At 54.0% G+C, this 23,531-nt stretch overlaps 8 protein-coding genes across 8 annotated transcripts; 5 read left to right on the top strand and 3 right to left on the bottom strand.

Annotated features, from left to right (window-relative positions):
- Positions 1 to 29: 29 nt before the first annotated feature.
- Positions 30 to 3,831, bottom strand: VC83_02360 (uncharacterized protein). Its single transcript, XM_024466026.1, has 4 exons — positions 3,150 to 3,831; positions 2,804 to 3,093; positions 1,002 to 2,752; positions 30 to 917 (listed from the first exon to the last, which is right to left on the bottom strand). Exons 1-4 carry the CDS (start codon positions 3,437 to 3,439, stop codon positions 363 to 365), a joined length of 2,886 nt encoding a protein of 961 aa, XP_024326178.1. The 5' UTR covers positions 3,440 to 3,831; the 3' UTR covers positions 30 to 362.
- On the top strand, positions 3,832 to 5,850 carry PRP21 (SF3a splicing factor complex subunit). Its single transcript, XM_024466027.1, has 4 exons — positions 3,832 to 4,179; positions 4,244 to 4,297; positions 4,354 to 5,475; positions 5,527 to 5,850. The coding sequence occupies exons 1-4, from the start codon at positions 3,990 to 3,992 to the stop codon at positions 5,835 to 5,837; spliced, it is 1,677 nt and encodes a 558-aa protein (XP_024326179.1). The 5' UTR covers positions 3,832 to 3,989; the 3' UTR covers positions 5,838 to 5,850.
- Positions 5,851 to 6,041: 191 nt separating this feature from the next.
- Positions 6,042 to 6,990, bottom strand: VC83_02362 (uncharacterized protein). Its single transcript, XM_024466028.1, has 4 exons — positions 6,817 to 6,990; positions 6,645 to 6,696; positions 6,355 to 6,554; positions 6,042 to 6,204 (listed from the first exon to the last, which is right to left on the bottom strand). Exons 1-4 carry the CDS (start codon positions 6,919 to 6,921, stop codon positions 6,160 to 6,162), a joined length of 402 nt encoding a protein of 133 aa, XP_024326176.1. The 5' UTR covers positions 6,922 to 6,990; the 3' UTR covers positions 6,042 to 6,159.
- Positions 6,991 to 8,099: 1,109 nt separating this feature from the next.
- On the top strand, positions 8,100 to 11,721 carry VC83_02363 (uncharacterized protein). The gene is made up of 4 exons (XM_024466029.1): positions 8,100 to 9,816; positions 9,871 to 10,253; positions 10,345 to 11,366; positions 11,528 to 11,721. The coding sequence occupies exons 1-3, from the start codon at positions 8,469 to 8,471 to the stop codon at positions 11,191 to 11,193; spliced, it is 2,580 nt and encodes an 859-aa protein (XP_024326177.1). The 5' UTR covers positions 8,100 to 8,468; the 3' UTR covers positions 11,194 to 11,366; positions 11,528 to 11,721.
- A 1,677-nt stretch (positions 11,722 to 13,398) lies between these two features.
- Positions 13,399 to 15,873, top strand: ERF2 (Eukaryotic peptide chain release factor GTP-binding subunit; the record flags this gene model as incomplete). The annotated part of the gene is made up of 1 exon (XM_024466030.1): positions 13,399 to 15,873. Exon 1 carries the CDS (start codon positions 13,930 to 13,932, stop codon positions 15,871 to 15,873), a length of 1,944 nt encoding a protein of 647 aa, XP_024326182.1. The 5' UTR covers positions 13,399 to 13,929.
- A 633-nt stretch (positions 15,874 to 16,506) lies between these two features.
- VC83_02365 (uncharacterized protein) lies at positions 16,507 to 19,736 on the bottom strand (the record flags this gene model as incomplete). The annotated part of the gene is made up of 4 exons (XM_024466031.1): positions 16,507 to 17,440; positions 17,526 to 18,837; positions 19,040 to 19,389; positions 19,651 to 19,736. The coding sequence occupies 4 exons, from the start codon at positions 19,734 to 19,736 to the stop codon at positions 16,978 to 16,980; spliced, it is 2,211 nt and encodes a 736-aa protein (XP_024326183.1). The 3' UTR covers positions 16,507 to 16,977.
- Positions 19,737 to 19,786: 50 nt separating this feature from the next.
- On the top strand, positions 19,787 to 21,814 carry VC83_02366 (uncharacterized protein; the record flags this gene model as incomplete). The annotated part of the gene is made up of 2 exons (XM_024466032.1): positions 19,787 to 20,719; positions 20,773 to 21,814. Exons 1-2 carry the CDS (start codon positions 19,914 to 19,916, stop codon positions 21,812 to 21,814), a joined length of 1,848 nt encoding a protein of 615 aa, XP_024326180.1. The 5' UTR covers positions 19,787 to 19,913.
- Positions 21,815 to 22,319: 505 nt separating this feature from the next.
- Positions 22,320 to 23,353, top strand: VC83_02367 (uncharacterized protein; the record flags this gene model as incomplete). The annotated part of the gene is made up of 5 exons (XM_024466033.1): positions 22,320 to 22,446; positions 22,493 to 22,783; positions 22,851 to 22,909; positions 22,966 to 23,022; positions 23,123 to 23,353. The coding sequence occupies 5 exons, from the start codon at positions 22,320 to 22,322 to the stop codon at positions 23,351 to 23,353; spliced, it is 765 nt and encodes a 254-aa protein (XP_024326181.1).
- Between the last annotated feature and the right edge of the window lie 178 nt (positions 23,354 to 23,531).

A 23,531-nucleotide genomic window follows, 5' to 3' on the forward strand; every position in this document is an offset into this window, starting at 1 on the left:
CCAGTAACTTATATAAAACTCCTTTATGGCAATAATCCACAGCTAGTACAGGATCAATTCCTCGTGCCATCTAAAAGCCTAGTGAGGGCCTGTCTATAACAGCAATGTCTACAGCAACTGTAATTCAATTAGAGGCGTTCAATCACTTAGGGCTACAATTGATAGCCAGTTAAAAGAAGTCCCATCAACTTAAGTTGCTAGTATGATTCCTCAGCCATAAGAGGCACGAGCACCAGAAAATTACGAATTCTTTCCGCTGATGTTCACATAAATCACATAAATATTACTGATCTGATATACAAGTAGAACCTATCACCGCCAAGCCCTCATCGTTACCCACTCCACTTAACAAAAGAAATATTTTATACCGTAGCCTCCTGCACATCGCTCGCAGGCTTAGCCTCCCCCTTCTTCGCATTCTCAACAGCCGCCTCCTTCACCAGGTCCTCGTCCGCCTTGCTCTGCGACGCTGGCGCAGCCTCAGCTTCCTTCTTCGGGACGGCAACGGTCTCGGGGTCGACATTATGGACATCAGGGTGTGGCGGCGCAACAGAAGCCTCGCCTTGCTCGATCACAACCCCAGACGCATCGACAATGCGGGTGCGTGTCTCGTAACGGGTCTGGAAGCTGACTTTGCCTGAAAGAGCCTTGACCTGCTCCGCGTCAAGGAGGTTGCCGTCTTGGTCGCGGTACTCGACTCTCTCCTCGCGAGAAACCACGCTCTGGCTGCCTGCATGGACTGGTGCCTCGCTGTAGACAGGGGCGACAGACATCACGGGTTGCTCCTTCTTTACGATTGGCTGTTGAGCTTGTTCCTTGACCTTGGCTTCTGGGATTGCTGCTGGGAGTGCCGGCGCAGACGTTGCCGCAACGTTGGCAACTGGGGATTGCACCTGCTTGACATCGTATTGATCATACTATATAGTGTTAGCATTTCGGGACTTTTAAAGGTTGACACCGCGGTTTGTGGATGCCCGCAGTGGTGAATTGGTAATACTTACAGTGGTGTGGAAAATGTTGCAGTCCCAATCCCACTTGCTGAACAGCTTCACCTGCTTGCATGCGGATTGGGTCCACGGGTTACCATATGCCAGAGGCGAGTACAGTCCAAAGGCAACCATGCTGAGGCCCAAGAAAACAACTGCACCGAGCTTGCCAATTATTGGGTTCTCACGGAGACCAATCCCTGGGATGCGGCTGGTAATGAAATCATATGTCTGGCAAAGCGCCATAACAGCGAAGTACAAGGCTGGGAAGTAGTGGTGCAAAAACAGCTGGCGCTGCATGAGGTAGAAGGGGAAGTAGTGGAAAGCCCAGCCGAGGATGGAGGTGCCGATTTCATAGCTGAATCGCTTGAAGGTCGAGTTGTTGAAATCTTTGTAGCCACGCTGCCACCTTAAAACGGCAATGCCCTGGAAAACGGCGAAGATTGCAACAGCCAGCGTAGATGACCACCAAATGACGGGGTTTCCAATGAGATAAATTTGGCGATGGTCTTTGCCCCAGAAGTTGATACCGCGTTCCAGGATGGGCCACGACATTGGGCGGGAGTCCCAGGCGTGAGACTCGACAAGGCCGGCATTGGTCTGCCACATAACCTTTTGTAGCTCCCAGAACTTGCCAAGGAAACCTGGCTTCTTGTAGTTGACCTTTTCTGCGTCAGCTCCTAGCTGAGGATGCTCGTTCTGCTCGATGAACCAGATGCTGTTTGGTAGAGTACCCTGCTTTGCGCAGGTAACCTCCTGCTGTTCGGAAGCCCAATCAGGCAACTTGACTTTGTGAGAGAAGAGGGCGCAGCCAGTCATGACATGAATTAGGCGGAACTTTGTCTGGATAGTGCGGACGCGTTCTTTTGCTAACTCTCCTTCGGACTTGGTCTTGACAATCTCAACACGGAAGAAATCATTCGCATCGCCTTCAAATCCTTCGTAGCCGTAGGCGGAGACTTCGTTTTGCCAATCAGCTTCCGTCACAGGTGGGCGAACATCGTGGGAGTGGAGGCGTCTGTTGGTAGGGATGTGGAACAGCTTGATAACATCGTTATTCTTCAGGAAGGCAGGGGGCGAAATAGTATCCCAAGCGTAAGAGCCGTTAACAGCCTCGCCGTTGACATCGAGTGGCTGCGTAGTGTTCTCCAGAAGCCAGACATTGTTCTCGTCCTTGTGGGGGTAAAGAGTAATCTGCTGCTGCTTGCTGCCACCGGGGTACATCAGGTTGTGGGAATGAAGGTACCCTCCCTGGGTGTTGTGGTGTCTGATGCTGACTCGGCTGCCCAAGGCAACATCGACGGGAACGTCCTTCATGGCTTTCGAGTTCAAGGTGGCCTGGAACTCGGAGCTCATGAATCCATCACCCTCACCAGGGTTCTGGAGGATCTGAAAGTGAATAGCAAACATTGCCATGTAGAATGTTACCGGGATCAAGATCAGGCAAAACACTCTGGCGAGGATGTGCTTGAAGAGTAGTCTTGGCGTGACGTTCTTATAGTCACCAAGCACAACCCAGAGTTGAACAACAGTCAAGCTGCCAACCCAGGCAATTGTGAAAAGGCCTACCCACTTCACACTGGCAGTTGCACCAAGGCCTAGACCGGTCATGGCAAGCCAGAACCACCAGCTTGGCTGGAAAGCCTTTGCGGGGCCTTGTTCTTGCTGATTTGTGAAAGAAGTGAATGCCAACGCAGTGATGGCAGTCATGATCATAAGAGGAGAGTCGAGAAGGATAAGACGTGCTTGGGTGAGTAGTCCGTTCTCTGGTTATCGTTAGTATTGTCCATAAAACAACCGCGATCTGATCTCCTTACCAAAAATAATAAGACCGGCGCCCAAGCCAGCAGTCATAGTGCGGCAGCCAGCAGCCTTCAGTGTCAGGAACATGACTGGCACAAGCAGAATACCGCAGATTGCCGGCAGCATTCTCATGGCCACATATGGTACCCCAGGCTCAATATAATCCTTGCCGATCTCTTTGAAGTCGAAGTTGCCATCGAAGCCGGCCATGAATCCGGCCAGCGTCAATAGAAGTTTGGCGAGGGGAGGGTGGACGTCCATGAAGAATTTGCCCTTCATATATTTCGATGCGAAGCCGCCGAAGCTAGAAAGGGGTATGATTAGCTACAGCGATACCTGGGGCGGCTGGAGAATACGAACTGGACTTCGTCGAACACAACGCTGCTTGGCTGGTATATCCGGAACAGCCTGACAATGGCAGCAATCACTGTCACGAAGATCATGACTCTGTAGTCAGAGCCCGGCAGGTTGAAGACATCATTGTCCTTGACTCCATCCGACGTGTAGTCATTGCGCTTGATGGCGCCTTTCTTCACGGTCACGACGGCAGGGACCGAGACTGGGACTTGCGTAGGCACCGGAACGAGAGTTGCACCTTTGCTGCTAGACACAGCGCTCGGCGACGAGCGAGCATTCTTCGATCTCGCCATTCTGATTGTGCAGCTGTGAAAGCACCGATGCGATGAGGAAGAAGAATATGATGATCCCTGAAATAGAACCAGGCTAGACACGCTTCCACGGCGGAAGGCTCTACAGTGGCCCCTGGATCCGCAAACTGACACTCCCAATTGTAGTTAACGAAAGTAATGTAAAGAAGAAGAAGTGCTAGAATTAAAAAGACTCCATCTGAAGGAGATCAAAAGGCAGGTAGAGTAGTAAATCGTCTCGCTGAGCAGAAGGCCCAGGTGTTGTGTGAAGAAAGGAGTTGGGGCCAAGCTATGTGTGGATTGTGAAGGCACCGTGTCCAGAACCAGCCATATGGAGCTGAACGCACATGGGTACGGGTTACGAACAATTTTAATTGGTTTGTAAACAACAGTTCATGCAACTTTCCAATAGCCAATTCATAATATATGGGTTTTTATTATCTATAAGTTATTCAAACAATATCACATGGGTAACAGTGAACTGTGTGTGTTTTAACAGTTATCGAGGATTACGACCGAATCAACAAGGCTGTCAACTCACAGAGCCGCTAATATGTCGCCGCCTCGCCGCCTCGCCGCCTCGCCTCAACTCGAGATATATAGACCAAAAAACTCGCGACTTGCGACAACTCCCCTCATAATCCGACTGATGGCTCCCTCAGCCACTGCTCCCGATGCACTGGCTGCACTTGATGAGATTAAAGCGCCGGCAGGAGTTGTGTTACCTCCAAAAGAAATCAAAGGTCAGCGCCCTCCCTCCTCCGCCCGTACCACACCATTGGAAACAATTTGCTAACCTTCATCCAGCCATCCTAGAGAAGACCGCAGGCTACGTCTCGCGAAACGGCGCAGTCTTTGAAGGTGTGTATCCCCAGCCCCACTTGCCAGCGCGGCATGTGCTGATGTCAATGTCACAGATCGCATCCGCGAGAAAGAGAAGCACAACCCGAAATTTTCCTTCCTAAGCGCAAACGACGCATACAACGCCTACTACCTATGGAGATTGAGTGAGATCAGAGAAGGGAGAGGCAATGTTGTAGCAGCGGGTCGCGCTGGAGAGGTGGCCGCCGAGGCAGAGAAGCCGAAAGGGCCTCCGGAGCCTCCTGAGTTCAACTTTTCCGCAAAGATGCCCAATATCAGCGCGCAGGATCTCGAGGTCGTGAAGTTGACGGCGCTTTTTGTCTCGAAGAATGGGAGGCAGTTTGTGACCACATTATCGCAGAGGGAGGCGGGAAATTACCAGTTCGACTTCCTTCGCCCAAATCACAGTTTACACAATTTCTTCCAACGGCTGGTGGACCAATATACGGCGTTATTACGGGCAGGTGGAATGGATGGGGATGGAGGCAAACTCCAACAGGAGCGGATACAAGAGTTGGAGCGCAACGTAAAGGACAAATTCAACGTCCTTGGACGGGCAAAGCAACGCGCGGAATGGTTTAAGTTCCAGGACGAGCAGAAGGTGAAGAAGGAGGAGGAGGCCGAGAAGGAGAAGCTCAGCTACGCACAAATTGACTGGCACGATTTCGTTGTCGTCGAGACCGTCGTCTTCACCGAAGCCGACGACCAAGCCGTCCTCCCACCTCCAACCTCGCTATCAGAGCTCCAATTCGCATCTCTAGACCAGAAGGCACACATGTCCATAAACCACAACCTACGCATCGAGGAATCCTTCCCATCAGAAGAGGACTCGTACTATAACGCCTACCAAGCCCAACAGTCACCACAGGTCCACCAAATGGCACCACCTCCCGCCCCAGTACCACAGCAGTATCCTCCACAGGCCCCGGCCTTCCGCACCAAATCAACGGAACAGGAGGATGAAGAAGAGACACGCATCCGCGAGCGCACCGAAGCTCGCGAGCGTGTACAGGCCGCACAAGCCCAAGCCAAGGGCGGCGCCGCTGCACCGATGAAGATCAAGGAGAACTACATCCCCCGCGCGGCGCAGCGAGCAGCGAATAAGAACGCACAGATGGCGCTGTGTCCTAACTGCAAGCATCAGATTCCATATAGCGAACTCGATGAGCACATGAGAAGTACGCCCCCACCTTTTCCCCCAGCCTGAACACATACTAACACCACAACAGTCGAGCTCCTCGACCCCCGCTGGAAAGAGCAGAAGTCGAAATCCGACGCGCGCTACGCGACCACGAACCTGTGGAACAACGACGCGGCGAACAACCTCAAGCGGCTGGCGTCGCAGCGGCCGGACATGTTTGATAGCGTGACGGGGCAGGCGCTGAGTGAGGAGGAGGAGGCGAGGAGGAAGAAGGCTGCGATTAGTTATGATGGGAATCCGGAGGGTAAGGATGCTGGGAGGATGGCGGCGGGGATGCAGAATGTCAATGTGGATGAGCAGATTCGGAATATTCATTTGAAGTTTGCGGAGAGGAAGTAGGGGGGGCTAGATATGGGCGGGGGAGGGGTTGGTATCCGAGGCGTGGGCGTTAAAGCATAATTTGTAAAACCATGGGAGTATGTTCCACTTCAAGAGGGCTTTGGTTACAGAAGTTAGGGGTCGTTTTTGACTGGGGGAGCGATCAATATCACGTGTATAAAAGGCGGGAATAAAGAGATCAAAAAATCAAGAATAAATAGCACAGGAACAGTTGATGCATGTGCAGGTCAGACCATTATTTATTTATGAAATCGCCAGACTGCACGACCTTCTATCTACACCTTTATACAATACAGATCTCCAAGAAGTGTAAAAGCGGTCTCTAGTAACCGTCCTTGCCCCACTTGTTGTACTTCTCGTGGAGTTCCTTTGACAATACGTTAGCAAGTCTATCCAATGCAATATCACCCCTCAATCAACCACCCTCCAGCATAGATTCCCTCTCCACGGCAGGCCTTCACATGCCTCTGCACTGCAACCCCCTCCCTCAGAGCCACCAGAAAATTCATTCACATACCTTTGGCAAGTTGACATTGGGAACAATGACGCTGTGCAGCGCACTCGGCGCATCCCTCGGCGCATTGGCCGGGTTTCCACCAGGGTGGTATTGGTACTTGAAGTCGCCCTTGGAGTCGGACGGCGCAGGCTGCTCCCACGGCTTGCTGTTGGGGGAGGTGGAAATCTGGGCCTCAGAGGTTCCAGAGGTTGGGTGGGCGCCTACAACAATCCCACGTTAGCCCTGTTTCTCCTTCCTCTCTGTCCATTTTCGAGGTTCGATTGAATTCGTTCGCCGGCAGGGGAGCTTACCAAGGTAGTAACCGGCACCGCCAACGGCAGCGCAGGTAGCGGCCATCAGGATCTAAACAAACACGCGCATCAGCTTCTTTTCTATCCAATTGACACTCCCCAGCGCGTCGACGGCCAACATCCCCCGTGTCCGGCCTCCAACAAGCTGCGAACGGGAAAGGGAAGCACCAACATAAAGCTCGGGGTCCTTCTTCGCGCCCTTGCTAAGAAGGGCGCCCTCCGACTTCGACGCCATGCGGGCGGCGGTCGCGAATCCGCGGGCGAATGGGGCAGACATGTTTGCTATCGTTGGAAAGAGAGGCGGGGTGGTATGGGGCGGGCAATTGGTTGCGGTGGGTGGTGGTAGGTCGAGTTGAAGTATTCCGTTATTTCCTGGCCCGCTTCGGCAAAAGTTGGGTTGCGGTCATGGGTCACGTGGGAATGGGTGGTTGGGGGGCGGTGATTGGTTCGGGAGGATGGCACGTCATGTCCGTCGTGCTGGATGGGGACGTATCTCCTCAGGAGGATGAGTAAGAGGGTGGTTTACGCTGCGATGGGGTTTGGGAGTTTAGGGATATTTTATAATTAAAATATATGTGTGGTTCACGTTAAGTAGGTTAATTTTTGCTTAGTCGTTCTAGTTTTGTGTCACGGGGGGTGGGTGTTGTTGGAATTAAATTCGGTGCAAATGTGAGAAATATAAACGCTTCTTAAATATTCAACACAACTCCACGATCAGAAAACGAACTACATGCTTTATTATTATGTGTTATTTATCACTTATGGATCCCAATATATAATCAGAGGAATCAAAGGCTTATCAATGGTCTATTATACAGATTTGACCTTTAGGTTTTGTCTTGATCTAGGACGACAACAATGTGCTGGCACTGTGAAAATCACACGTCGCAAGGCTAGGTTTGAAGTTGAGATACCCTCCAATATCAAGCAAGTATCTAATTATTATTTAGGAGACCAAAGCTATAGAAGCTGGATTTGGAGAGTTTAGAAATACAAGTTTTAGAAATACAAGTTTTAGAAATACAAGTTGTGCCGTTGTTCGGACGTCCTTTGAAAGCAGCTTGGCCAAAGTGAGCATTGGCAAAACCGAATTCATTGTCTCAAAGTGAGCATTTACAAAACCGAATTCATTGTCTCATCTGACAATATACAAGGGAGCAATTAAGGGTATACCAAGGGGAAATTCTCTGTTCAACAGCGGTACCATCTGTGCCATTACCTAGGGAATAAGTCAGGTACCGTGAAAGAACAATGTCGCCAGCACTGACGCGATCCTGACGAGGAGAATACTCTGGCCAGGGAGATAAATTAGGAAGGAGAATGCGTACAGCTCGTACTTGCTTATATCATGCATGTTCCTATTCGCTAGAGACGCCATGTTGTTTACCACAGGGGTGAACCACTTCCCAAGAGACGAGATGAGCCGTCCCGGCCTTTCTCTCCTGACAAGCAACACATCACACTTAGCTTTCTCTCAACCTTCACTTCACTTCATACACACATCCTGCAAACCATCAACTCATCAACTACTCATTGTCTACCATCCGGCTTTGCAAACGGAGTGTTTTCCATTACAGGGGGTCGCGCTCACTAGGACGAGGCTGATATAATACGGCCCATCTTATCGGGGATAACCAAACAAAACCCCCAACACCTCCCCATCCACACGACCCGCGCACCTCCCACCTCCAGACGAAATTCCCTCGTCTGAGCTCGAGGTAACCGCGTCCACATCCACGAACAATTACGCGTCTTGCTCTCCATCTCTCGCCATTGCAACATTGCATGATAGCCCTTACATAGATAGCCTCGCCTCTACCCAGCATGGCCGCAACTCTGCTCTGCATGGTCCCAACCGCGACGCGTTGCGACACCCCCGAGTCAACCCTGGGCCACACCATCGCCTCATCCAACGCGCAATCCTCGTCCTCGACGCCGCCAACCAGCGTCGCTGACTCGACGAGCGTGGCGTCCCCGAGATCGAAGCGCGATGGGCCGTTGTTGTCGATCTTCGATGCCCACATTGACAATGAGTACCCCATTGACGATGAGTACCCCATTGACGATGAGTACCCCATTGACGAAGAGCAGGATGAGGACGATGAACAGGAGGGTGGCAGTGGCCGACCGAGACGTGCTAGGAAGATCACGGTGAAGGCGGTGGATTGGGTGGAGAGCATCACGTCGTCGGCGAAGAAGGCGCGTAGTGAGAGGGGAGGATCTGGGACGCGACGCCGCACGGTTTCGGGCAAGACGTTGGTTAGTCCGCATGAAGATGGTGTTGATTTCTCTATGGAGACGAATGGGGAAGAGACACGCCAAGTTGTGGAGGATGGCATTGAATTGCAATTGCCAGCCAGAAAGTTACAAAAGTCCCGGAGCACAATGAGCCTTGGAGGAGAGAGCATCCTGGGCAAGAAGAGTCGCTTTATGAAAGAGGAGGCGGGGAGACGCAAGTCTGCGCGCTTCACGAACGAACCGACTGAGAGTCTTACCAAAAAACTGAGCGTGCTCGGGAAGAGAGGCCGCGACGCAATTGACGAGGCCTCGTTCAAGATTAAGCGCGAGCTGAGGAGGTTGGCCGATACCAATGAGTTTGCGAAGATCGAGACAAAGCCTGTTGTACACGAGGTGTGGAGCTGCGGGAAGCTCGTTCCTGGCAATGAGCCGCCCAAGAAGAAGAAGGAGAAGAAGGCCGAGGAAGCTGTCGTCGTGAACCAGGTATGGAGCCGCGGCAAGCTTCTCACTGAGGTACAGCCAAAGAAGAAAGCCGAGGAGCCAATTATCATCCACGAAGTCTGGAGCTGCGGCAAACTCGTCACCGGCAATGAACCACCAACGAAGATGGCCAAGATCGAGAAGGTTAAGGAACCCGAACCCGAGCCCGTCGAGGAGGCACCCAAAGTCAAGAAAGTCAAGAAATGGCTTAACAGAGGTCTCTACGCCGGACAAGAAGCCATCGTAGACCTTTCACACTCCTACACGGCCAAGGAGAGAAAGGCAATGGCAAAAGCCAACGCCGAAGTCAAGAGACGCAGCATCCTCCCCCTCCCCCTCTGGGCAGGCCAGCGCCTCCTCCTCAACGGCCGCGATTTCAAGCTCCCATTTGACGTGTGCTCGCCCCTCCCGCCCGGACAGCCAAAGCCAGATGAGTGGAGAAAGACAACAAAGAGTAAGCAAACAATCCACTACGTATACGGACTTAAAGCTAACAATCCCGTTTTAGACCGCTTCATTGGCGACGCCGCCGCTCTCTGGAAGAAAACTAAACACTTCAGCGATTCGGACTCGCGCTGTATCTGCTCCCCCTCCACCGGCTGCGGGGAGGACTGCTACAACCGCATGATGCTGTATGAGTGCGACGACGGCAACTGTCCCCTCGGCGCTGAACTCTGCGGGAATCGCGCATTTGCGGACTTGCATGAGCGTCGCGCGAAGGGGGGGAAGTACCGCGTTGGTGTGGAGGTGATCAAGACAGAGGATTGTGGGTATGGAGTTAGGGCGAATAGGTGTTTTCAGGAGGGCCAGATTATTGTGGAGTATACGGGGGAGATTATTACGGAGCCGGAGTGTCAGAGGAGGATGAGGGAGGATTATAAGAATAACGAGGTAAGCTCAGCAACTTTCTCACCCCCCCTTGAGCTCAAACTCCCCGCTGCCATACTGGCCCCTGCGGATCCCCAAGCTAATACTACACCAGTGCTACTACCTCATGCTCTTCGACCAAAACATGATCATCGACGCCACCCGCGGCTCAATCGCCCGCTTCGTCAACCACTCCTGTGAACCAAACTGCGAGATGGTAAAATGGATCGTAGGGGGTAAACCGCACATGGCCCTCTTCGCTGGGAAGAACCCGATCATGACTGGGGAGGAACTCACGTATGATTATAAATTCGACCCGATCTCTACGCGAAACGTGCAGGAATGCCGATGTGGAGCGGAGAGCTGCAGGGGCGTGCTGGGGCCGAGACCGAAGGAGGTAAAGAAGGCCGAGGGGGTGGTGAAGAAGGTGAAGGGGGTGGTGAAGAGGGGGAAGAGGAAGTTGAAGGAGTTGATGGGTGGGGATGCTGAGGTGGAGGAGAAGGTGATTAAGAAGAGGAAGATCCTCGTCCCCGTCGGAAAGTGGAAGGTGAAGCCCGCCAAGTCTGCGAAATCGAAACCAGCAAAGGCAATGGCCAAGGCTAAGAAAGCCGCCAAGAAGCTGGGAGCCCGCCGTGACGCTGCAACCACTACGTCTAAGAAATCACCAAAGACGGCTAAATCTCCCAAACCTGCCAAACCCATCAAGGGCCTGAAGCAAGCGAAACTATCGTTTGGGAACCAGCAATTGACTGTCGTGGCTGATGCGAGCGCGAGTTCCCCTAAGAAGGCGAAGAAAGAGACGCCGGTGAAGGCAGTGAAGGCTAAGAAGAGTGGGGTGGTGGTGGTTAAGAGACGCGGGACGAAGGTTGTGATGAAGAAGGGGGTTAGGGGGGAGGGGAAGAAGACTATTGCGGCGAAGAAAGCGGCTGCTGCTGCGGTTATGGATACAGAGGCGGCGCAGTGAAGCATGCCGTCAAGTCAGAGGCATTTTATTCATTGGAATTGTTTAAGACGCACACATTATCAGGTTCAACAACATTAGCCCTGGAGTTTTCGGAGTCTCGCCATTTTTTCGCCAATTTTTTTTTTGCTTTACATGGTCGATCGTCTCCATACGCGCGAGGTCTTTTTTGTTTTGTCGGTGGTGGATGGTTCTCATCACCTTCCTCACCATCTTCCCCGGCTCCTATCCACACCACACCACCACCTGGGTGAGGAAGGGGGGGTACGCATGAATCCGAAAGCCATGGTGGGAAGGTGGTGGTGTGGTGTGGATAGGAGCCGGGGAAGATGGTGAGGAAGGTGATGAGGCAGAGGAAGGGATGTGATGCATAGATACGGATGAGCAAGCTTGTAAGAATTAGAATTAGGCAACTGAACCGGGATAGTTGGGAAGTACTGAGACTGGAGCTGGAGTGGGAATTTGAGATATGTGTGTTTTTTCTGCTGGTGGTGCTGATGGGGTTGTGAATGCAGCGATTTTGTAAATGGTGATTGGGGTGTGGTTGTGAGGGATGTCTGTGATGTTTTGATGTTTTACTGGCTACAGTATCCCTGATATCATACCCCTGATGACATCATCCCCCCTGACATCATATCCCTGACATCATATGCACGAGGATACACGTGAGGCAGGGCTGGGGTTAGCTCAGAGTTGCCAATATTCCCCATTTTTAATTTTCCGAGCTTAGAAGCCCCCCTCATCAATTCCACCACGATGTGAGCACCTTGCTACATATAACTTACCCTTTTAACTTGTTGTCTATATGACTGCTTTAAAGGTGCAAAACAGCTAACATCTAATGGTTGTAATAAGTGCGATGAGTGTAGAGGCATGCAAAGTGTTATAATAGAATGATCTTTGCAAAATAATTAGATCACTGTTATAGACAGGGTTAGCACAAATACTCATGCGCCTAGTCACCAGTGTCATACTGACATTCGTTGCACTCAGTTTGCTATCAAACTCAAGAGCAAACTTAGAAATCCCCTCCTCAAACCTACAAGTCACTATACATATTTTGGCTTGTCACACCAACAACAAGGCAAACTTGGAAATCTCCTCCTCAAACCTACAAGTCACTATACATATTTTGGCTTATCACACCAACAACAAGAGCAATACTACTCAACGATTGCTACAACCCTCTATGATTCATTACACGTCATTGCTCCTTAGTTACTGGGCTGATATGACCACATAGCATATCTCTACAACCCTCTATGATTCATTACATGACATCACTCCTTAGTTACTGGGCTAATACTACACATGACATATCTCTATCAACTAGAGGCCTAGGAACATGAACGATAGCTCCAAAAGCTTCTACAACCCTCTATGATTCATTACACGTCATCGCTCCTTAGTTACCCACAAGATTGGTTAAGTTATGACATAATTTGTCTATAGGGGTACTCTGACCTTGGACCTCCTTTCACTTCCTATAGGCTAGGAACCTAGGAGATGGTTCTATGGGATTCTCTTACGTCGACTACAGTTACCAAGCCTGGTTAGTCATGGAAAGTCTTGGAAAATGAGAGAACTACACTCCTTTAGCATAAATAGGATTGCCCTTTCCTTAAGAAAGGGCAAGCAGACAATACAGTAAATCGACTATCACATATTTCCATGTCTTTTCCAAGCTTCCAAGCATTCATCTTGTTACTCCTTGTTTCTGAAAAGTCAGTGAGGTGTTAACCTCTGACTTACCCCTGAGTTCCCAGACTCAACATTTGTTGCAACTTGTCTGAACCACTTCACTACATCACACACCTGATTGCTGCGTTGTGGAATAGTCTAAGCTACAACCCTTTGGCTCTGTTTCCTAAGACAGTGTGTTGTCTTAGTAAATTCATCCCTTCCTTGGGTGGCTAGATTCTCACATCTGGTGCACCCACCATTACACTAGCCCTACTAGCCCTATAACTAACGTCACGTTACCATAGCTATAGGCTACATCTAATCCTGTAATTAAGAAGGCTATAGCAGCTACTTAATGATCATGACTGTGGCTACTTATCAGGTCTCGCTATACGTACAGAAATAGCTTTAGTTGAGCAGTAGACACAGTAGGAAACATAGCTATATAGATCATCAAATTGCCGTAAACGAGGGTTTTTAGTATGAGAAAAGCACAGACCCTGTACAGCCTTTTGGGCCGCCGCACGAGTAGCTTAGCACTACACCCTTTTTGTGGTTGTACCCTTGTACTGCCTGCCCCCTGTGCCTTCACTCTTCATCTGTTTCTCCCTTGACTGACTGACGAGAGTCAGCGACGGAGAGACACGCATCATTTCTTCGGAGACACTATCCTCATACAACGCATCATACATATCTTCGACTACCAAGGAGGACGGACTCGTTTTCTTTTTAAAAAAACAGCAACTCTTATCGCAGGCAGGAGTATTGAGATACTCCTGCGACTCGGCGACTCGGCGACTCGGCGACTCAGCTACATCAAAAGCTATCGCCATACTTAATACCCAACCCAGCGAAAGACAGAAAGACAGACAGACAGAGCGACGTCTCACGCTTCCCTTATACCCATCCATAATCACCACCAGCGCGAACCCACCGCGAACCTCAACCATCCACGCGCCAGCAAACAATGAGATAAAACAACCGCCCTCACCACCAGCTGGGCGCATCCCACGAACCCGCCAAACCACAATCACACACACACACAAACCACCCGCCATGTCCTCACTACCCCACGACCCCACGACCCCCTCCCAAGGCGGACCACCCAGCATAATCTCCTCCCGCATGACCGACATCGCCTCCGACGACGGCCACGACGGCACCTCCTATGCCACCCCCGCTCACCACACATCCACAAACAGGCAGAGCATCCAGTCCTCGCGCCCCGGCACGGGGAGCGCTGCCATGTCCACACGAAGCCCCTGGTCCGCACCCCCCTCCTCGCGACGGGGTCCCAAGTCATCCGGGACGCCGTCGAGCCTAGCAGGAGGGGGAGGGGCGAGGCCGCCCAGTTCAACGAGCCGGACGCATGTTCCTAGCCTCACTTCGCATGCATTTTTTAGACCGATGAGTTCACAAAGGTTGCAGGCGCAGAGGGGGGGGCCGAGGGTGCCGGTTGCGGGTCAGAATCAGAGGGGGAGTGGAGACTTTGGGGGGGACGCGCCGGCGGCGCCGACTATTGCATCGGGGTATACGGGGAATCCGATCCAGAGTAGGGATGAGAGTGGACCGCCGCCGCCGTCGAGGGGGACGGAGATGAGTTTGCAGGAGAATGTGCAGACTACGACGGCGAATACGAGCCCGACGCATGGGCATTATCAGACGACCAGCCTTAGTTCCTCTGTTCAACCTCTCCAAGTCAACAACTACAACTCATCCAACCCCAATGGACCTACAGTCAACACCGGCCTCACAACCTTCCGCAACGCAGGCCTCCCCACGCCCTCGAAATCCCCCCACTCCTTTCGCTCCTCCTTCCTCCTCCCCTCGAGGGGAGGGGATATGGTCCCACACAGCCCGAACAGGAGTAACCACGGCCACTCCAAGCTCTCCTCCGGCGCAACATCACCCGCTCCGCGCCCTTCAGACGCTACGCCCCTCCCCTCCTCCAGCATCGCTCCCGGCGCTGCCTCGGGCGAGAAAGGGGCCGGCGGGGAAGCGAGAGGGGGAGTCAAGAATTACGTGCACTTCCCCGGAAACACGCGATTCTTCCTCGGCGGGCGCTTCCAGAACGCGAGGGATAGACCGGTTAATATCGCCACGGGGATCCTGGTAATCGTACCAGCGGTACTGTTTTTCGTCTTCCAAGCGAGTTGGCTCTGGCATCGCGTTTCCCCCGCTGTGCCGGTGGTGTTTGCATACCTATCATTCATATGCTTCTCCTCCTTCATCCACGCCTCCGTCTCCGACCCCGGCATCCTCCCCCGCGACCTGCACAAATTCCCACCTCCCCCCGCGATGGAGGATCCGTTGACGCTGGCGCCGCCGACGACGGCGTGGTTGATCGTCAAATCGCATCTCCCAGCCAGCACGGCAATGGAGGTACCGGTGAAATACTGCAAGACTTGCCATATTTGGAGGCCGCCGCGCGGGCATCATTGCAGGATCTGCAATAATTGCATCGAGACGCACGATCATCATTGTGTGTGGTTGAATAATTGTGTGGGGAGGAGGAATTATAGGTATTTCTTCACCTTCGTTGCTGCCGGGACGGGGATGGCGGTGTTTTGTACCGTCACTGCTGTTGTGCAGTTGAATACTGTGGGGCGCGACATTGGTTCCGGCTTCTCCTCCGCCATCACCAGAGAACGGGGGGTGTTCGCGCTGTTGATCTACGCAGCTCTTGCCCTCCCTTACCCGGCGGCGTTGTTGATGTACCACATCTTCCTCTCCGGCCGCGGCGAAACGACACGCGAACTCCTCAATGGACGTAAATTCAGGAGAGGAGAACGCCATCGACCTTTCACCCTCGGCTCAGTGGTGAAAAACTGGATCGCGGTGTTGGGGAGGCCTAGGGGAGGTGGGTATTTGGGGTTTAAACGCGTGGGAGGGGTGTGGTTGGGTGAGAAGGGGTTTGTTGAGGGGAGGGTTGGGGGAGGGAAAGGGGAGATGATGGAGATGAGGGGGATGGGTGCTGGGGGGGGTTTAAATTTTTCTTGAGTGTTGTTGTTGGGTTCGGTTTTGGGAGTGCGGTTTTTTTGGGACGGATGGGGATGAGGAATGGGGGAAATGGGGGGGGGGAGGGGGAAGTTGATACCCTGACTAACTATAGATGAGACGGGACTGGCTCGACGCCATGGATTTTCCTTTACGTTTACCTTTTTACTTCTGTTGTGGTCGTTTTTTTTGTACAATGTTTGTACTTCTTGCCTTTTTTTCGGCTGGTCTTTTTGGATTGGATGGATGGGGGTGGGGGGTTGGATGGATGGGGAGAAGGGGAGGTAGAAATGGAAGTGTACAACCATATAATATATCGTCACGCATTCTACTACTATTCTACGTGATCGAGCCATGCCTACAAACTTCCCCAAGCCGTAACACCCATTCGTATGCACTTTTAAACGCGCTTGTACCGGTTCATATGTATTGGGACTGTGTGGGTGTATGTATGTGTTTGTTTACATCCAACACGGACATCCCATCTTATTCGCCGTACTTCTACTACAGCACCACACCGCAGACCTCTCTCTCTGCTCTCTCTCTCTCTGCTCTCTCTCTCTCTGCTCTCTCTCTCTCTGCTCTCTCTCTCTCTGCTCTTTCTCTCTCTGCTCTCTCTCTCTCTGCTCTCTCTCTCTCTGCTCTCTCTCTCTCTGCTCTTTCTCTCTCTGTTCTCTCTCTCTCCCCTCTTGGTCGTACAACCGGCCCATCTGCCCTTCCTTTCTTTCCAACAACCTACAACACTCCACAAGGAATTATACTGATGGAAGTATTATATATACAAAAAACCACCCTGCCATCCTTCATACACACACAACTTGCCTTCCAAACTCAACACAGCCCACACAATTCGCACCCAACACAAGAAAACAAAGGGATACAAGAGAAGCGAAAACAAGAACCGGTCCAGAAGCATCTCTCTCTCTCAAAAAGAAAAGGACAAAAGAAAGGTAAGAGGTAAAGAAATGAGGGGACGTAGAGCCAGCCAGCACGAACACACACCCAATTAGGCAGCGTACCCAACACAACACAACACGCAGAACTCAACATCCACCCCTCTCAACACCCACTCAAACTACCACCTTGAACAAACAGCGGCATCGGGTTTCACATCCGTCCGCCAGGAACGGCGAAGTCGGCGTTGGAATCCAACACATTCCTCCTCCCCTGCTGCTGCCCCCCACTGTTACCACCACCCCGCCGTTGTCCCTCGCTGCGTTCACTCCCAACCGGACTTCCCATCCTCCCCCCAGGTCCTCCTCCCATACCTCCTCCGGCGGGGCTACCAGCACCCATCCTCCCCCCCCCGGGCATCAACGGCGCTGGTACCATTCCCGGTCCTGGCCCACCTGCACCAGCTCCTCCACCACCCCCTCCATGGCTGCTAGCCAACCCAACAGTATGCGGTGACGGCGGCGAGAAGCGTGGATCAACATCCTCATAATAACTCCTCTCAGACTGCTGCAACAGATGCGCGCGCGGAACGGGGTGGAGTCCCGTGGTTCCCGCGGTTAGAGGGGAGGAAGCGCGGGGCCCGCCTGAGGGCCAGTTTTGGCGGGGGGGGATGTATCTGCCTTCTGTTAGACCCCTTTCTTTGTGCAACACTCCCACCCACCTTGGGAAAGGGGGGAGAAAAAGAAGGGGAAAGAACTTACTCATCAACGCTGTACTTGCTACCGTCGCTGATGACACCCCTTTGCTGCTGTAACCCAACCATCCCCGCTACATCTCCGTCGCTGTCGCGTAGGCCCCATCCATAGCCACCGGGCGGGTGGAGGCCGGGACTGCGGCTGCCGGTTGTGGCGTCCATCTCGATTGCTTGTCCCACCGGGCCCATACCCATTCCATCCATAGGCGGTGGACTCTCCGCGCGCGCGAGACTCTCTGGTCGTCCTCTGCCTGGTCCGCCGTATCCAGAGGAATTCAGGGACTGTTGGGATTGATCAAATCCATACCCGTTGTTGGGTGGGGAGACGGAACGCTGGGGACCGCCGCCGCCGCCGCCGCGGTTGTTGTATCCGCCGGGGTAGTTGGGGGGAGGGCCGCGACCACCGCGCATTCCGCCTGGTCCTGGGCCGTAACCGGGACCACCACCAGGACCTCCGCCATATCCACCACGACCGTACCCTGGACCACCTCCACGGCCGCGGAATGAACCTTGTGGACCGCCGCGTCCGCGGTAGCCGCCGGGACCGAATTGGTTTCTCGGGTCGGGATTACGCATCCCGGCTTGTGGTGGGATGATATTCCCATACTGATCCCGTTGCAGTGGTCCTCCGTAGCCGTGGTTCCCAGGCATAGGTGGTGGGGGTCCGTATCTGTCTTCAGGGCGTCCGGAGATGGAAGATGGCATAGTCTCCGGGGAGCGGTTAGGCGTGAGCGAGGTGAGTGGTACGCGATCATCGTCTGCTTGAGCTGCGGCGCGAGCATCTGCGTTGGCCTGGGCGGACTCGAAGGTTGCGAATGAAGGGAGCTTATCCCCGTTCTCCCCCGTGACGGAGGAGGATGCGATAGTTGGTGCTGTGATGGGAGCTGGTAGGGGTCCTGTCGCAGCCTGGCGATTATAAAAGTTCTCCCCATTCATCTCCGCATTCTCCGCAATACGGCGCTTTCTTGCCTTCCTTGAGACGAGGGTACGTCGCATAGCGCACGACACAATCCCCGAAGCAGCGATGAGTATCGTAGCAGCCAGCACGATGTACGACCCCCAAGCAATGTGCGGTACGAAGAGGAGGACGTCGATGAGGAAGGAGAGGAGGGCGATGATGAGGGTGAGGATGGAGAGGATGAAGATGCCGAGGAGGTAGCGGGGGGAGTGGGAGGGGGAGTGGAAGTGCGAGACTATGGCGAGGATGAACATGATTAGGGTGAAGAAGGCGGCGATGGGGTGGACGATGAGGATGGAGGAGAGGGTGGAGCGGGTGGCGGGGTCGAGGTTGAAGTTGCCTTTGGCGTTGGGGAGGACGGCTGGGGGGGGGGTGGTTGTGTTAGTTAGTGTTGTGTGGAGGGAAGGGGGGAATTGTAGGTATCGGGGGAGTCTGGGGGGGGGGTTGAAATGAAGAGGTGTGGTTATCGCTGGAGAGAATTGGGTATGAAGAGAGCGTCGCAGCGAGCCCACCATAGACTCCTCTACTCTGCGACCAGAACCAGGACAGAAAGGTATACGCACAAGGATTATATCCCACCTCCATCTTACTACATCCTCCACCCGCCTTGCAGTACCCAAAAACGCCATAGCTAATACCGTCAAACTCGCCCAACACAATCGGCTTCACAAGCGGCACCGAGATGACGGAGATGAGGAGCAGCACGAAGGCCGCGAAGAGGAGGATGGTCAGCGGCGTCGCGGGGCGCAACATCATGGTGTGCGACGCGCTGCTGCGGTATGGGCGGTAGCGACGGCGGTGCTTCGAGGGCGCGTCGCTGCGCGGGGAGATGTGAGGACTGACGGCAAGCAGAGCACCGTCGGGGTGGTGGTGACTTGGGAGAGGCGGCGGCGGCGGCGGCGGGAGGCGGAGGCTATGAGGCGTGCATGAAAGGCGATGGATGGGGTGGTAGTGAATGGGTGGAGGGGTCGAGGGGTCGAGGGGTCGAGGGGTCGAGGGGTCGAGGGGTCGAGAAGTGAGGGTGGAATGCGAATAGAAAATAGCTCGTAGTTGGTCGTTATTGGGGGGATTTCGGGGATGGGGTCAATTGGAAGAATGTGGATGGATTCGCGATTAATCATTGGGAGATTAGGAAGGGGAGGGGGATGTGGGGGGGATGGTTGAGATATGTCACTATGCGGCAATTTCTGCCCAGAGGTACTTGGCCCCGTTGGCCGAGACACGTCGCCCTGCAAATCGCAATCTGTTGCCAAGAGACATTGCGCGCCAACACGCTTAAAAGTTTTGGCGCTTAAAGTTTAGGCGCTTAACCCATATCACGGCATAACGTTAAGCCTCGCCGAGATAAACAAACTTTCCCAAACCCACCTTGCACCCTGCCTTACAAATACCAATATCGTTTCTCTCTCTCTTCCCCTGGGGGTTTTCGCAGCGGCCATGCTTCGGCACCCTGCTTCTCGGAGCCCACGATGTCTGAGCTCATCAGCCCGGCCTGCGCTCCGCTCTCCGATCCTTCCGCGGTCCACCACCAACCCACACTCGCTCCTCCCACCACGCTCCCTCATCCCCCACCGCTCCGCCCACTCCTCCCAATTTCAGCCCTTCGTTCCCCCCTCCCCCGCCTCCCTCGGCCGCGCCCGCCCCGCAAAACACTATCCCCGCACCTCCCGCTGGGTCCGCCGCCTGCTCTGCACCTCCGCAGCCCTCGGCACCCTCTACCTCGTCGACGTCAACCTGTACGCCTCCTCGCTCACCCGGTCCCTCCGCACATTCAGCCTCGGCCTTCTCGTGGCAATAGACTATAAACTCAATTTCCGCGCCTCGCCCCTCTTTGGCGGCACAATCGCAGACCTACACCGTCGCAGCGCAGAGCGGCTCTTCGACCTTCTCCGCTCCAATGGCGGGCTGTACCTCAAGATTGGCCAGGCAATCGCTATGCAGAGCGCCATTATGCCGCCGGAGTTCCAGAAGATGTTTGCGCGCATGTTCGACGACGCGCCGCAGAATGATTGGGAGGATGTGAAGCGTGTGATCCGTGAGGATTTTGGGAAGAGCCCCGAGGAGGTGTTTGGTGTTAGCTTCAGAGGCGAGGAGGGCAAGGGCGTTATGGAGAAGGTAGCGCGTGCGTCTGCGTCCGTGGCGCAGGTACATTGGGCTAGGTTGCCAGATGGACGTGAGGTAGCCATCAAAGTCCAGAAGCGTGAGATTGCACAGCAAGTCGGCTGGGACTTATGGGCATTCAAGTAAGTCCAACCCACCCCCCCCCCCCCTTTTCCAACCCCAGCTAACCCCGCAGGGTCATGATGAAAACCTACACCTACTGGTTCGACCTCCCCATGTACTCCCTCGTCCCCTACATCTCCTCCCGCCTCCTCCTCGAATGCGACTTCCAAGTCGAAGCCGCCAACGCCCAACAAATGACCGCCCTCATCGCCGCCGAGCCCCGCCTCCGCAACCGCGTCTACATCCCCACCGTCTACCCGGAACTATCCTCCAAACGCGTCATGACAGCCGAATGGATCGAAGGCGTCCGACTCTGGGACAAACCCGCCATAACCTCCCCCTGGCGCGGCCCCTCCACCGGCTCCCCCGGCGTCACCACTCCCCTATCCTCCTCCCCCACAACCACCCCACCCAATTCCAACTCCCCCCCCCGCTCCTCCTCCTCGCCAATCCCCTCCCTAAAACCCGACCGCACAACCCAGCTTCTGGGACCCCGCTCCACCTCCGGCCTCGGCCTCTCCCTCAAAGAAGTAATGACCATAATGCTCGACCTCTTCTCCGCCCAAACCTTCCTCTGGGGCCTCATCCACTGCGACCCGCACCCCGGCAACATCCTCCTCCGCCGCCTGCCCTCGGGGAACGCACAGCTCGTCCTCCTCGATCACGGCCTGTACGTCGCGCTCGAGCCGGGGTTTAGGCTGCAGTATGCGAAGTTCTGGCGCGCGTTGCTGGCGTTCGATAATGATACCCTTAAAGAGATTACGGCTGAATGGGGCGTGAAGCAACCGGATCTTTTTGCGTCCGCTACGCTTATGAAGCCATACACAGGTGGTGATCAGTCCACCGCTCGCGCGCTGACGAAATCCCTCGAGGGCGCTACGCCAGGGGAACGGCACTACGCGGCGCAAAACCGGATGCGCGCCGGCATCCGCGCGGTGCTCTCCGACGAGACGAAATGGCCGCGCGAACTCGTCTTCCTAGCCAGAAACATGCGCATCGTGCAGGGGAACAACCAGTTCCTCGGTTCTCCAGTCAATCGCGTACGGATTATGGGGATGTGGGCCAGTGAGGCGGTTGCGGAGGAGGGGGAGGGCGGGGGTGGTGGGGGCATCTGAGGTTTAGACTTGGGGTGGCGGGGAGTGATCTCGCGTGGTGGGTTTCGAGGGGACGGCAGCTGGTGTGGGGGGGTGGGGGGATGGAGGAGGAGCTGGAGAGGGGGATGAGGGGGGTGGCGGGGGATGCGTTGGGGGTTGAGGTTGGGGAGGTTGAGGGGGGGATTTTTGGTGGGTAAGGGATAGGAGATGAGGTGTGTTGGATTGGAGTAGATTGGAGTGTGGATGCATATAGCGTGGGGTTTGGCGTTTGAAGGTGTTCCCGCTCACTCGGTTGGATAGATTGTAGATATGTAGATAGAATGTACAATACTCTACCCTCTCTGCATCCATCGCCGACGATGGTTCATAGTAGGAAGTGTTCTATGACCCTTGTCGTACCTGTCTCACACCTGTGATATAGAAGCAGCGTCTACACATCCGCGCTGGTCACTTACGCGCTTGTCGCCGAGCGTACGGTTATATTCTAAATTCGAGGGCAGCACCTTGTACTTGATGCGTGCCAGTCATGCCTCTCTCCCCCAACCAAATAATCAAAGGCGCCCTCGCCTCCTACCGCCTCCTGCACCCCCTAAAAGGCAGCACCATTTTCAAAGCCGAGATCCTACCCCCCCCCATAATCTCGCTCAGCGATGGTCCGTCCCTTATCCCATCCTACCGTTTAAATCCAATCTAACATAGTATCTACGTATCAGGGCCGTCGTGAAAACCGCAACCGCCCCCCTCGAACGGTCCGCCCTGAGTTCGTGGCTAAAAGCCCCTTTATCCGCTCCCTGCACGAGGGGGTGGGGGACATGGAAAGTCTCAGCGCCGCTCCTGTCGTCGGTGTGACCCTGAGTAGATGGACACTGAGCTCCGCCTCATCCCATCGCGTGCCTTTATTGAAGGTAGATGTGAATCCGAATAATATCTTGGTTTCTGGACTTGATGGGAAGCGGCGGGTTTGGGTTGGGGACGGGACGGGGCTACTGGGTGCGTTTAGTGAATCCAGAGGGATTTAATGGACAGCGCCTACAGTCGCTCCCATGTCGCGCCCCAGAGGTCTGGATGAACCAGGGCGTCCACCATGCCTCAGACATCTGGTCTCTCGGTGTTACAGTACGTTTCCTTACCACATACTAGTAGCATTAACCAGCTAACCCCCCCTTCACCAGCTTGTGCACTGGCTAATGGAAAGTCGATCTTCGGAGCGCGAGATAAGCGGGTTGAAGGTCTCACAGAAGTATATTGCATTGCCAAACTAGAGCGCCTTGTTGGACCCCTCGGGGCTCTGCCGGGGGGTTTATCGGCTGAGGCTAGGGAGGAGTTTAGGATGGCGGATTTGTTGAGGGATATGGATATGCCGCTGCCGGGGAGGAGTTTAGGATGGCGGATTTGTTGAGGGATATGGATATGCCGCTGCCGGGGAGGGGGAAGGTGATTGATGTGCGGCCTCTGCGCGAGGAGCTTGAAAGGCTTCGAGCTCCAGTGGTTCCGCCGGCACTAATCGATTTTATCGAGTCGCTGATCGTAGTAGATATGGAGAAGGCCGATCGCCCCTGATGTGTTGGGGCATCCTTATTGGGATATTAACCTCGAATCTAAAAATGAGAGTTAATAGGAGTTTTCTTGTGGCTAACTGGTTTTAGTTGCCTTGAAGAGGAATACTAACATTTACAGGCTACGTAGACGTTGCTGCAAGTATCACCGGCCTTCGTATTCACAAGTTAGGGTCATATGT

The sequence above is a fragment of the Pseudogymnoascus destructans genome, assembly GCF_001641265.1.
Source record: "Pseudogymnoascus destructans isolate 20631-21 unplaced genomic scaffold scaffold_5, whole genome shotgun sequence".
Lineage (NCBI taxonomy): Eukaryota > Fungi > Ascomycota > Leotiomycetes > Thelebolales > Thelebolaceae > Pseudogymnoascus > Pseudogymnoascus destructans.